Source organism: Athene noctua, chromosome 8 (genome assembly GCF_965140245.1).
Source record: "Athene noctua chromosome 8, bAthNoc1.hap1.1, whole genome shotgun sequence".
NCBI classification, from domain to species: domain Eukaryota; kingdom Metazoa; phylum Chordata; class Aves; order Strigiformes; family Strigidae; genus Athene; species Athene noctua.
The window spans coordinates 28,721,489-28,734,838 of NC_134044.1; the positions used below are offsets into that span (position 1 = coordinate 28,721,489).

At 44.6% G+C, this 13,350-nt stretch overlaps 2 protein-coding genes across 2 annotated transcripts in view; one reads left to right on the forward strand and one right to left on the reverse strand.

Moving 5' to 3' along the window:
* TIPARP (TCDD inducible poly(ADP-ribose) polymerase) overlaps nt 1–8,270 on the reverse strand; it is a 42,407-nt gene extending 34,137 nt beyond the window's left edge. Inside the window, exons 1-3 of the mRNA XM_074911839.1 lie at nt 8,175–8,270; nt 6,860–6,961; nt 4,814–4,892 (exon numbers count right to left, since the gene is read on the reverse strand). The gene's annotated coding sequence lies outside the window, so the exon portion shown is untranslated. The remainder of the gene's footprint in view (nt 1–4,813; nt 4,893–6,859; nt 6,962–8,174) is intronic.
* A 267-nt stretch (nt 8,271–8,537) lies between these two features.
* SSR3 (signal sequence receptor subunit 3) lies at nt 8,538–12,687 on the forward strand. The gene is made up of 5 exons (XM_074911993.1): nt 8,538–8,734; nt 9,312–9,438; nt 9,846–9,944; nt 10,781–10,912; nt 11,589–12,687. Exons 1-5 carry the CDS (start codon nt 8,596–8,598, stop codon nt 11,653–11,655), a joined length of 564 nt encoding a protein of 187 aa, XP_074768094.1. The 5' UTR covers nt 8,538–8,595; the 3' UTR covers nt 11,656–12,687.
* The last annotated feature ends 663 nt before the right edge of the window (nt 12,688–13,350 follow it).

Here is a 13,350-nt window from a genome sequence, read left to right on the forward strand (position 1 = left end):
ATCCCTTCCCTGTCCCTGCTGGCCACGCCAGTGCTGACACAAGCCAGGATGCCATTGCCCTCCTTGGCCCCCTGGGCACACTGCTGGCTCCTGTTCAGCCGGCTGTCAATCAGCTCCCCCAGATCCCTCTCTGAATCCTCAGTATTAACCAGACTTCCTCTTATCTCCAGACTTTTTATTAACTATACCTGAGCTCAAACCATTATGTAAAGTTCTAAAGCTGGCTGGATACGGTCCCTACGCACTGCATTCTGTACAGACCATTACAGTGAAACGGGTACTGCCACGATGAGTTCAAGTGCTTGTGATGCGCCAGGCTAGTCTGTGTTACATGTAAGAAATAACCATTCCCAAGATGAAGTACTCAGGAATAGCCCCTTTTATTCATACATCCAGACATTCTTCACGTGATACTTCTGTTTCTAGCTCATCCTTCTGGCTTCAGATATTAGCATTTTAGGAGCCATCAGCACACGGACGGCCAGCTCTTCTGAATACACATTACAGGCAAAAATCCTCCTGTACCTAAGATCCAGGAGGCTTCTGCCAAACTCAGGGCTGCAGGAATGGGAAACCCCAGAGATAACTCACAAGTGCAAAGTGACACCAAGCACCACGAGATCCTCCTACGCTGCTCAAGGATGGAGCAGTAGTGGGTGGGTGGGTGCCAGGATGACACATTTCAGACTCAGAAATCCCATCTGGCTGATTTCCTCCCACTAAGAGGGATTCAGACTGCTGAACTGGACTGGCATAATCCCACTACAGATCGATCACCTGATATATCCTGGGGAGGGGGGGGGGCCTACATGTGAACTGCTTATAATCTGCGTGCTGATACAGAGACCGAGCTGACCACCCCACATTTAAATGATTGTTTCTGGTTATCTGGCATCCTTTGTGCTTAAATATAAAATCACAGGCAGCAACCAAATGGATGGTCCCAACAGGCAGTAACAAACCTGGCCCCTACACCAGTGCTTCACCACCCCAGTCACACCCTTCGCTCATTTTACTGCCTACCAGTTGTCTTCTACCCACAAACCACAATTTGTTAGGTCTGCTTACATTAAAGGTTCATTCATTCAACCTCCTCAGCCTCTCCTAGTGCAGCCCGTGTGCTGCAGCATTAATGACACAGTTTCCAGGTTTACTTTCACCCTGTATTTCTCCACCACACCATGAAAGGCCAGTGTGACCTGTAAGAAAGCTTTCAGCACCTCCACGATAGCAGGCACACCTACCAAGGGTTGTCCTGAGCAGGAGAGTTACAGTTCCTCAGTGGTCTCCATGCCACAAACGGCTTGACTGCCACCCTCAGATCACATCTGGCTGGAAAGTGTATAAATCACACACATGTGCAGCATCAGCCTGCACAAGCCTCCAGAGGACCCAAACCAGGGAATTTTGCGGCTGACCAGAATACAAAGTGAAAGACATGCAAAAGGATGAAATAAAACACTGTAATTTGTGTGTTTCCTGCTTTCAGAAGTTTTTATTTGGATTATCTGCAGGATATGCCTGCAGATCTCAAAGCAACATGGGAACCAGACCTTGATGTTTGAGAAACAGATGCCCCAGTCTTGAATATTATGTTCATTCATACCTGTAGAGTTCAGTTATTTTCCAAATATTACATCTGACACTGCTTTTCAAAAGCGCGGTCAGTTCCATGCTCTATCTGGGATAAATGCTGAGCAAGCCAATTCCCCCTCAGAATCTATTTACAGACATTATTTCATTTATTTGGTCTACATACAGAACCAGCTATCAACCAAAACCTTAAAAATGCTGAAGGAGGAAACTGGAGCAGATGAGACCATTTCAAGACACCAAAAATGGGTCACATATGCTACACTGAGCTTGTTACAGATATACTGTCACAGAAATGCAGCAAGTTTAATCTTTTAGAAATTAAGAGCGAGCATAGCAATCCATTATTTCAATGCAGTGTTCTCAGAAGGTAAAAGAGAACAGCTTACGACACAACACCACTGGATAACATCCTCTACTTTGTTCACCTCAATGATTATTGCAACTATCGTCCCTTTTCCTAACACAGAGGATGATAACTCAGACATTCTCCTGCCCTTACAGAGTCATAGATTCTTCCCAAATTCATATCCAGATAAGAAAGCTACCCTCTCAAACCCGCATCCGGAACCAACAGCGGTTCAAGCCAGTGCCATTCCTCACCAGCCCCCGGCCTGCCCCTCCAGCTGTGCTCTTTTTGGGGCAACATGCTAACCACATCGAGGAACTGATATGGCTGAAAAATAATACAGCCAAATTACGTCTCCAATGTTAAACCTCAGACACCACAGAATGTTTCAAAAAAAGCACAGCACAGAAGAACTGGAAAGTTTCTCATCCACCTCGCTCACACAAAGATAGCAGAAACTGCTCAGTTACTGAGTGTCATGCATGTTTAGTCAAAGAAGGTTTTTCTTTTGTATTTCAATAATCCCCAATCAGCTGATCCCAAACTCGAAACACTAATCCCTTACTGCATGATAAATTTCAATACAGCCAAGTAAACACGGGGATTTTAGAATATTAGAAGAGTGCAATTTTGAACAAAGAGGGGTTTTTCAATCTTAACTACAGTGAAGCTTTTGCTCTGCTCTAATTTAATTCTTAAACTTAAGTTTTAGTCCACTGACTCTGGAAGAAGTGCCATTCAGAAAGTTAGCTTGAATTCAGATTTAGATTTGAACGTGAAAACCTGGCAGTTTTGAAAACTATGGAATTTATTTCCCAACTAACAAGTACTGGGAAGGAGCGAGGGGATATAAGAGGAAACATGGGAAGAAGCCTGTCCAGATTCCTTCTAGCCAGGGTGAGGAGAATACATAATTTGCCCATAGAACTGCAATAAACCACTGCAAGATTAAGTCTTAGTCACAAAGTTTTTAGGCTGTACCTACACTGTAGGAAAAGGTCTCAACTTCAGTGAATTCCTTAAAACAACAAAATAGACAGGTCTTCCAGACATGTGCAGTGAAATGGTTTGGCTAGAACAACTAAACAAGTGCAAAAGGAAGCGATCACCCCCAGAGAACTTGGTAGTGAAATAGTTACTGCAAGCAAAGAATAGATGTTGTTTCTGTGCTTAACAAAACCCCTTTTAGAGCAGCAAACCAAACCAGAATGGCTGGTAGTAGACAGCAAAAGTAATGGCTGCAAGGTCAGCCAAGTGTATGCTTTAGCTTTGGATGTAGGTTCACAACGTAGTTGCATATGGAAAATAAAAAGGTATTTTCATAGGAGTGGGATCATTCCTCTGGCTGTGGTATGACTTAAACTAAAATCCACACAGTACTAGAATGTAGATAATGAACCGAGAAAGATGCAAGAGACTGCACAGATGCTGTGACTCCACAGTACAACATCAAATCCAGAATAAACACTGACACAAGGCCGAAGGCACAATATCCTTTTTAGACTAACTTAAAAAGAGGAAAACATACACACCCCCAAGCATAACAGAATATACACCACTGGTACTATCGAAAAAAACATGTGCAAGCATCTGGAGACAACATCAAAGAAATGACTCTCCTTTTCTGAAAGGCAGCTGGACCCGTTGCTGTCTTACATTCTATAACCGGCTGAAACAAACAATTTTAAAATATCAGGTATCTCCTTAACGCATCTCTGAAGATTTACCCTGACAAACTAATGTTATAAAAGCAAAGAACAGAGAGGGTGTATCAAAGTCCATGTTGAGAGCATTTGTTTTGTTACAGGGGTATTAAGGGCGTGCACTGTAATTCCACACAGCACACGATGTTCTCCGTTACTTTTACGAACACAAATTGTACAACAACACAGAGATCAGGTAGAATCACCACTGGGGTGACGTGTATTTTAATCACAAATATTATTTTCTGTGGGACTCCGACAGGATTCTTACTGTTGGAATGCGAGAGCGATCGCTATCCTGAAAAGGCCACATTTCTGTCTGAAGGATTTTAAGAATTCCTCTGTTAATCAAGATGTCAGCTACCATGGTAACTACCAACATTCATTTAGCCATAAGAAACACTGGGATGTCCTAATATTAGCCAGCATAAATGATCCTATTTGGTCTGTTCATACATAATGTATTAATCCCAGGGGCATTTTTTTTCCACAGGTTTTGCAAGCTAAAAACCAGTTATCAAGAGCATTTGAATTAGATTAGGACTGTGTAAACCATCAAGCTGTAAGAGCTTGTAATCTTTTCAGCAGAGCTATGCCAAGAAAGAGCCACAGCTCAACACGACATGGAATTTTCAATACAATTGAGAAGTCTTACTTGCAAAAAAAGTCTCTGTGTGTTCCCAAGGGTTTAGGCAGACATAGCTGGGCAAGTGTAAGCACAGACTGACAGAAAGGTCATTTTACACAACGTGAAGAAACACAGCAAATGTCATTTGAAAGAACCGCTACACAAGATTCCCTATGGATTCACTGGATGGAATGCAGAAAAAAAGAAAAGGGGGAGAGAGAAAAACAGACGTTCAGAAAGTTACTAACTGATGACCAATAATAAAAATGAAGATGCTCAGGACTCTTGGCTACATAAATACAGGTGTCCCCCTCGGGAACTCCCAAGCCCTCCCACCGCAGGTGCAGCCCAGCCTCCTGCACAGCCCCGCCGAGGAAGGGAACCTTCACCCGGGCAGAACAACCCCCTGTCACGGCACGGCCCTCTGCTGCTGGAGCTGCAGAGACTCACAGCTCCCCAGGCCCAGGGCACCGCTTCCTAGTGCTGTTACAGAGACAAAAGAGCCACCCTAACAGCTTTCTCGTTCTGTTCTTCACTCACCTGAGGTTGCTCCCCAGCTCTGCTGTCTTACAGGAATTTCCCCTTCTGCATATTAGGAATTCTTTTAGGATTTCAACACCTAAACGGAGAGATGGCATAAATTAACCAACTGAAAAAACCCTAGTAATAAGTTATGGATTCATCAAGGGTTGTTTGATTTTTGTTTGGTTTTTTGTTGTGGGTTTTTTTGTAAGATAGTCATATTCATGAAAACCATTCTTAGACCCTGGGACATTAAAATTCATATTAGAAGATGACAAATAAAACTTTTCTAAAGGGCAGACTTATTTACACTTCATCACCTGTTTTGGAGATTCTGCTTTTCTGTGTTTTGAAGTCTATGCTACGGCACAAATAAGTGACAACAATAAAATAGACAAAACAAATCCTGCTGGGAAATACAACTGCCCTCATTTAAAATTTGCAGCTTGCTCCATCTTAGAGATTTAGAGAAAAAGGGAGCACAATAAAGATAATCTGTGTATTTCCAGAATATTTATCACTGCTTCTGAGTTTCAGAAAGAAAGCTGGTAAGAAACATACTTTGTACAAAGATAAGAGTGTTAATATCCCTGTTATCAGGAGAAGTTCTGCTTTTGGGTCATGGAGCCATTGTTCCTCTGGTTTTGATGCCTTATGTTCCCCAGGGCTTCTGACTGAGCATTCAGACAAGATGCAGTCAGCACAACGCAGATTTAGGCACTTAAACAAAAACGTGAATTGTTTTGACAGGAATCGGTGGCCCAATTTACTTTTGGGGAATCAACTACGACATACTTAAAGTGAATATGAAGCTTCAGCGACAGATTCCTTGTATGCTGTGTTCTGCTTAAAGCTACAGTTTGCCAGTGCCAGGATTTTTAAAAAAGCAAAGTGCTCATTTGTTTTTTCAAGAAAATCTTTCATTATTTCACTGCCTAAAACAATGTCATACTTCATCTTAACGGAGAGACAGATGGTCACCAGGCAGAATTTGTTCCAAAACGACAACGTCCTTCCCATGTAAACCCAAACCAAGAACAAAAAGTTAGACTTAATTACATTCCACCACAACACAAAACAAATTTACCCAAATGAGCGGAAGGAAGAAATCTGCAAGAATAGTCAGTGATTACATCTGAATCTTGAAACAATCTTAAAACTTACTCTTTCCCACAGCTTCCAATTGCTTTATACAACTCTAACAATGTTCTTAAATAGGAAAATTCTTATGATAATGTAATGTGGACAAAACAATGATGTTACCTACTACACATTTAGTTTTAATGTGTTTTACAAAGAAACCAAGACTGCTCTGCTCTCCTGTTGGAGTACAGGACAGATTTCAGAGTGCCATCCAGCAGGCAAACAGCATTTCTTGCCAGCTGAAGCCATTTCAGAACAAGTTAGTATAACTCCGAGATGCAGGGCATAAGGAACAGAGATATTGGAAGGAAGAGGTATCCACGTGTTTCAGGAAACAGATACTCATAAAAAAGAAACAAATCTGTGAAAGTCAGGCAATTTTCTAAGTCCACTGAAATAGGTACACCACGCATCTTTAGGTGCTTGAAGACTTTGCAGTAACAATCCACTAAAACATCACTAATGATTTCAGTGATTTTTTCAGAGAAAATGCTTTTTTCAATTACAGAAGTCAGAATTCCTTATTAAGGAAAATTTTTTTTTTTTTCTATTTTAAGACAGCCACAGAAAAATTTAGAAATTGAGAATATACAGCGCAATAATCCAATTAGGCGTGGAAGTCATCACCAACCTCTCAGCAGCATTAAAAGCATCTATAAAGGACAATGCCTAAATAATACTGAGGCAGAGGGAAGCTGTATGTGCCAGTTAACTGCAGCGACAGGGAGACGAGCACCAACCTGATGCTGATGAACCCGAGAGGCCACACGTTTCCTTCCCAGCAATGATATACCCATCACCAGTATGTGACTGGTGCCATTACCACTGCCCCTGTGATGAGGAGGAAGGGGTGGGTGAGGGAGGAAGGCTGGGTGCCCGGCTGCGGCACAGGGGAGCCACAGGCCCGCCATCGGTACTCACGGGTGGTTCTAGAGGCACGTAGAGCTCCGGCACTTCATCCCACCGGCAGAGGTGTGGGCTCAGCCTGCGGCAGAGGAGTTTCCGAAGCGTAACTCCCATTGCCTGGGGGAGTAACACAACATTAGTGACACCATTCTGCTAGCAGCTGCCTTCAGCACGCTTTGAATCATGGAAATCCATGTAGTTTGACCCTGTGATAGATTTCCAAGACCAAAAGGCTGAGTCCTGCTGCACTTAGATGCTTTATAAATCTCTATCATTTTTGATCACATAATGGTTTGGGCTGGAAGGGACCTCGAAGCCCATCCAGTGCGACCCCCTGCCCTGGGCAGGGCCACCTTCCACCAGCCCAGGTTGCCCAAAGCCCCGTCCAACCTGGCCTTGAACCCTTCCAGGGAGGGGGCAGCCACAGCTGCTCTGGGCAGCCTGTGCCAGGGCCTCACCCCCCTCACAGGGGGGAATTTCTGCCTTAGATCTCATCTAAATCTCCCTCTGTCAGTTTAAAACTGTTACCCCTCATCCTATCCCTACACCCTCTGATGAAGATCCCTCCCCAGCTTTTCTGTAGACCCTTTAAGCCCTCAGAGGCCGCTCTAAGGTCTCCTCTAAGACATTATAGATATATTATATAAATTAATATAATTAACGAATACAATATAAATAGTAATACATTCTATATAAGTTTAGATATAAATTTAACTTCACTTGCAGCTAGCATTTCCTCACCACATGCACCTCCTATCTTTTCTTGCAACCAAAGAATATTAGTAACCAGGGGGGAATAAGTGGGAATAATGACTTTAATTAAATTTTTAAAATATACACATTTTGTTCAATGACCTTTCCTTAAAAACCGTGATAGATATTAAGGAAAAAGCACCATCCCGGGAGACAAGGAGCGCTGCAGTCACCCCAAGCCGTCAGGACAACGTCCCTAAAGCTGTATAGCATCGGCGAGCCCCCACACTGCCAAGCCACTGCCGGTAATGCCCACAGCGAACACCCGTTACCGGCACAAACCGCAGCCGGCCCGCCACACCGAGCGGCGCGGAACCGCTGAAACAAACCGGGGTGAGGGGGGAAGAGATTAGGGAACACTTCTAGAAGTTAAACCAACACAGAAATGCTTTAAAAAAAAAAGTATAACTCGGCTTGAATGTGTTAAAAAAGAACAGCACGCCAACAACGGCACCAGTTCTGTGGGAGCTGGGTTTTTTGTTTTTCCAGAGAGGAAAACCACGCGGGGAAACACGCCGGTTCCCCGGGTGCTGCGCTCCTGACCCGAGTCACACCGCCACCGGCAGCCCGTACTCACTTGCCTCAGCCAGCGGGGCCCGCGCTCCCGCAGCCCGGCGGCCTCCCCGGCGCTGGGCCGCGGCACCGGCCTCCCGGGGCAGCCCCGCCGCGGGGAGCGGGCGGGCCCCGCATCGGGGAGCGCGGGCGGGCGAGGGGCCGAGACCTGCGGCGGGCGGGGGAGCAACGGCCACAACGGCCGGTAACGGCTAGTAACGGTCGTAACGGCCACAACGGCCCCAGAGAGGGGGGGGAGGGCGGGGGGGGGGGAGGCACCTTCCCGCCCCCGCCACCCGGAAGTGCCGTGACACGACCCGCCGCCGCCACCCGGAAGCGCTCTGGGCTGGCCCCGCCCCGGAAGTGCTGCGGGGCGGCCCCGCCCCGCCCCGCTGGCGGCCTGACCCGGAAGCGATCGCGTGTGCTGCGTGTCCCCGCGCCCTGCAATGGCTCCCAAGGGCGGCCCCGGCGGGCGGCAGCAGTCGGAGGAGGATCTGCTGCTGCAGGATTTCAGCCGCAACCTCTCCGCCAAGTCCTCCGCTCTCTTCTTCGGCAACGCCTTCATCGTCTCCGCCATCCCCATCTGTGAGCGGCGGGGGGCCGCGGGCGGTCCTGACGGGGGGTCGGCAGGGCCTGAGGGGGACCGGCGGGCCCTGAGGGGGACCAGGGGCTCCCCGCAGCCCTCCTCAGGCTCCTGGCCCGCTGCCGGGTGCGGATCCCCGGGCTCGCCTTGCCCCGGGCCTGGCCGGCTTCAAGCCGACCCCCGGTGGGGTTATTTGGGCGATCTCCGTGCTGTGTTAGATCCGGTTTCCAAGCCGGTCTTGCTGGGAGCAGCGGGCAGGGCGGTTGCTTTGTGGGTTGTAAAGATGGAGCTGCTGGTCCAACACTGACGTGTCCGCAGCAGCACTGCCTAAGGCTGGCTGCGCTGGGCCGAGCTTGACGTGGCCTCATAAGGCTCCGTTCAGCCAAAAGCAAAGCAGATTTCTCTGTTCAAAGTATTTTTTAATGCAGTTTGAAGTCCCACCCAGATGATTTTGTAGGAACTGGCTTTGGTCTGGCAGAGCTAGTGCCGAAATACTGAGCTAATAAGCTGAATAGGACACATGGGGGCATTTTTCTCAGAGAGAGAAACCCTTTACGTGCTTTTTTTTTTTCCTTTAAGGGCTTTATTGGAGGATATGGCATATGGATCTTGTTCAGTCTGCAGTCCTGTATAGCGTAATGACCCTCATCAGTACCTATTTAGTAGCTTTTGCATACAAGAACGTCAAGTTTGTTCTCAAACACAAGTAAGTTTGGTGGCTGTTTGAAGTAGAATTTATTGTTAAATTAACAAAACCAGCATTTACAAGGTTTTTTTAATGAATAAGAATGGCTGAAATGTTACTCTAAAAACTATTATTTCAGGCAGAAGTGTTTGCTAATTGGGTTCTGTCCTCTTGTAATTATGGAATAGATTAGCTTTGTCATCTAAGCGTACAGCAAAATAACAAACCAACCTTCATTCTCAGTGGGTATTGCCACAGATTATATTTGACTGATACTTTTAGTAATTTGATGATTACTTCTTGTCCCTTCAATTTGGCAAAACCATTCAGTGTCTCAGTGAAGTATTATTCTGCACTGTAAATTGAACTTCCTGTAATCCCAGGGTTTTTTTATTTTCAGTTTTCAACTTAAATGATGTCTCTTACAGAGTAGCACAGAAAAGAGAAGATGCTGTTTCCAAAGAAGTTACTCGCAAGCTGTCTGAGGCAGACAACAGGAAGATGTCTCGTAAGGAGAAGGATGAAAGGTAATCCTCTTTGTTCTCCCCTGTTGTAATACTGCCTGGTATTGTTAAGGCTCTGGGTAGGATATTGGGGACTGTTGCTTGGCCACTGTTTATTTCCTTATTCTGGTAAGTAGAAGCTGTGCTGTCAGCTCTTTGTTCATCTGTAAAGCGTTTTGGGGCGAGTTATCAATGAAACAACTTAAACCTTTACAATAAGGTCCTATAAGGCAACCTCTCAGTCCTAGACCTGCAAAGCAGCTTATTGTACAGCCTCTTAACAACTCTGAAGAGTAAGCATCACAGCTGTCTTCAAAAGTAAGAGAAAGCTCCTTTTCTGCAGGGCTGGACTGCACTGCTAACTGCTGGTTGTGCTTGTTACCCCTCGTGGTTATTACAGACACGTGTCAGCAGGCAGATGGACAGCACCACTGATAGGATGAATCTGTCAGGGAGCACTTACTGGAAGAGCAGATGCCCGTTAAGTACAAGACACGAGGACGTCAACTGTCAGCTCTTTGGAGCAAAAAGCCACGTCTTCCCTTTGAGTGTCAGGCACCCCAGTAACATCGAGCAGATACAAACTCACGGAAGAGGGTTATTTGTAAAGGGCTGGGTTTGAGGTGCAGGAAACAAGCATTAAGTTGCTTCAGTGTACGAGCACAGAGTATATGCAGGGTTTTGTCTTTAAAGAGTCAACTGGTAGTTCTTGCTGTGCTCTGTCTTTTAGAAGCTGGCTGTAGTGAGCTGCAGTGTGTGGTTTACTGCACCCCTGGGTGTCAATCTCTTCATAACGGTGGGTGTGCCTGGATATGCATTGATTTAAATATGCCTGAAATAATGTTTCTGCTTGTTCCTAGAATTCTGTGGAAGAAAAATGAAGTTGCAGATTATGAAGCAACGACTTTTTCCATCTTCTACAACAATACTCTCTTTCTGGTCTTGGTCATCATTGCGTCATTTTTTGTGCTGAAGAACTTTAACCCCACTGTGTATCCTTTATTACCGCACTTGAAGCAACCAGAGTCCTACTCCTGGTTGTTGTTACTAGTAGCTGTGTTTGTCCTGTGCGTTGTGAGGTTGCTCTGTTGATGCGTGCAGTTCAGTGTAGTACCTCAGCTTAGAAACACCGTAACAAAAGCAGAGATTACAAAAAACACCCCTATCTCCCAAGCACGTAAATGTTTAACGTCTCAGAGGAGGTGTTTTAAGGATATCACTTGGACAATAGTCAGAAATTCTTACGGCTTTGCCATTTTGGTTGTGAGTGTGGAATGAGGAGGCAGCTCCTGTTCTTACCAAGGCACAACCTCGGTATTAGTTGCCAGTGCTGTAACCTTAAAGGGCTGGTTAGCTTCAGTAACTTCACAAGTAAAATTTTTTGGTTTTTTAAGTAAGTACTGCCAGTGAGGGCCGCAAATATTAAAGATCTATGATATTTAACAGTATTTATAAATACTTTTAAGAGAGCAGGCTAAACTTTACTTGTGTCTTTAATTTTGGAGTACATTGCAGCGTCCATTGTAAGCTGTATTTTGGGTTATGATGTTGCAATTTGAAAACTACTGACTGTTTCAATCCCCTGTTTTTCATCAAACTCGTACTAAATGTTCTGTACAAAAGACGTGACATCTTTACCGGTGTATGTCCTTAACCTTTTCCCTACAGAAACTATATTCTTTCTATCAGTGCTTCATCTGGACTGATTGCTCTGTTATCTACAGGATCCAAGTAGACAGTTTTATTTCTGTGAGCATACAAAAGTTTAACAGTGGAAGAGAAATACTTTTTTTTTTTTAACAGTGCGACTGCTTGAGGGTATGGGCAGGGAGGGTTTGAATCCAGAAATGGTTGAATTGTATTTACTTTTGGTATCTTTACATGGTAAAATGTCAATGTAAAAGGTATCTTTACATGGTACATTCGATAACTGAATCTTTTTTTTTTACTTAGCAATGAAAGGAAATGGTGTGTCAGCAGTTACCAAACGTAACCTTTCTGAAGCACTTAAGTGTGACAGTGCCAGGGTCTGTTAGACGAGTACCCCACGAGGGGCTGCTACACAGCAGCACAAGCAGCTCTGCTGAACACCTCTAACAGTGCCCCTCAGGTTGGTGACTGAGCCAGACTCACTGATCATAAAAAGTGACAATCCACCATTTATCACTGTAACTTAAAGTTTTAATAAAAAGGAGGCTTTTTCTGACACTTAATTCCTTGTATTTCTATTCTTATTTTTTTTCTAAAATGAGGATTTTCATGGGCAAGATATGTGTGTAGGTAACTGCTTCCAGAAGAGAGGAACCTTCTACAAATCAGCATATGTCTTGTTTTCATTGCAAATACTTACTCTTAAGTAACTCGGAGTCAGGACAAAACCAGTGTCTCCTAGAAAAATACTTCTGAAGTGGTTTGAATGTCTTTTCTTTTTTCTCCAGTCATCTCTAAAGTTGTAAATACAAAAAAGTTTTTAAAAACCTGCCAGTTTTCCTGGCGCAACTTAACCAAACTGTTCTAGCTGTCTTTTTCTGATGGGTTCAGCCAGTCCTTCTGCTATCAGTGAAGCAGCTGTTGTGTTAAATCCTAAACTCTCCTGCTGTTAATGGAATTGTGTTGTAGAAGTTACAGATTTTGTCATTGCGGACTTGGAACCAAAACAAGGAAGAAAGGGCAAGCTTATAATCAGATTTAACGTAACAATTACTTTGCTAATCTCTACTTCAGTAAGATTTGTATTTATGATTCAGTAAAATGATTCTGAGGTACAGGAGACAGTGTGTCTGGCTTGCCTTAGAGTATGTGGAGTTTGTAACATCTCTATTTCGGAGAAATGCAGGCAGGACACCTGCTTACACAGTGCCTGCTGACTGTTAAATATTTCTCTCTTCAGTGTCCTTTGGGACTGGGCTTGGGTGAGGGTCTTCAGCCTCAACTCCCCACTGCATAATTCACTTTGCTTCCCAGTAAAGATAGTACTATTCCTGTGCTTATACCATGAAAATTCCAGTGGTTTCGGTGCACTTTTGAGCTGCCATTGAAACTACTTTTCTGGGCAGTCATTTCACACTCTTCAAATTAACTTATTTTCCCTCAAAATATGGGGATTTTTCTTTATCACTTCCGCCTGCTTATTCACTACTGAAGGGAGCCTTTCCATATTGCTTTCATAATTTTACTTTCCTTGGCCTATTACTCATTATAAGTTATATTATTTGTACCTATTTTAGCCTTAAGTAAACCAAATTTCTAATGAACTTCTATAAATGGTCAGAATCAAAGAGGAGGCCAAGTTGACAGCTTAGTGACAGGACTCACGCTGCTGGTTTGCTGGGGATTTGCTCAGCTCCTACCAAAACACCCCGGTAGTGCGGTTCAGCCACATGAAGAGCCAGCACTAACTCTCCTTTCACCTGTCAGCGTTGGCAGGGGT

Excerpts from the sequence above, each read along its gene's own strand:
- SSR3 (XM_074911993.1), top strand. The coding sequence starts at position 8,596 with ATGGCTCCCAAGGGCGGCCCCGGCGGGCGGCAGCAGTCGGAGGAGGAT. Across the intron at positions 9,439-9,845 it reads AAGTTTGTTCTCAAACACAA|AGTAGCACAGAAAAGAGAAG; the intron begins GTAAGTTTGGTG and ends TGTCTCTTACAG. Across the intron at positions 10,913-11,588 it reads AAGAACTTTAACCCCACTGT|AAACTATATTCTTTCTATCA; the intron begins GTATCCTTTATT and ends TTTTCCCTACAG.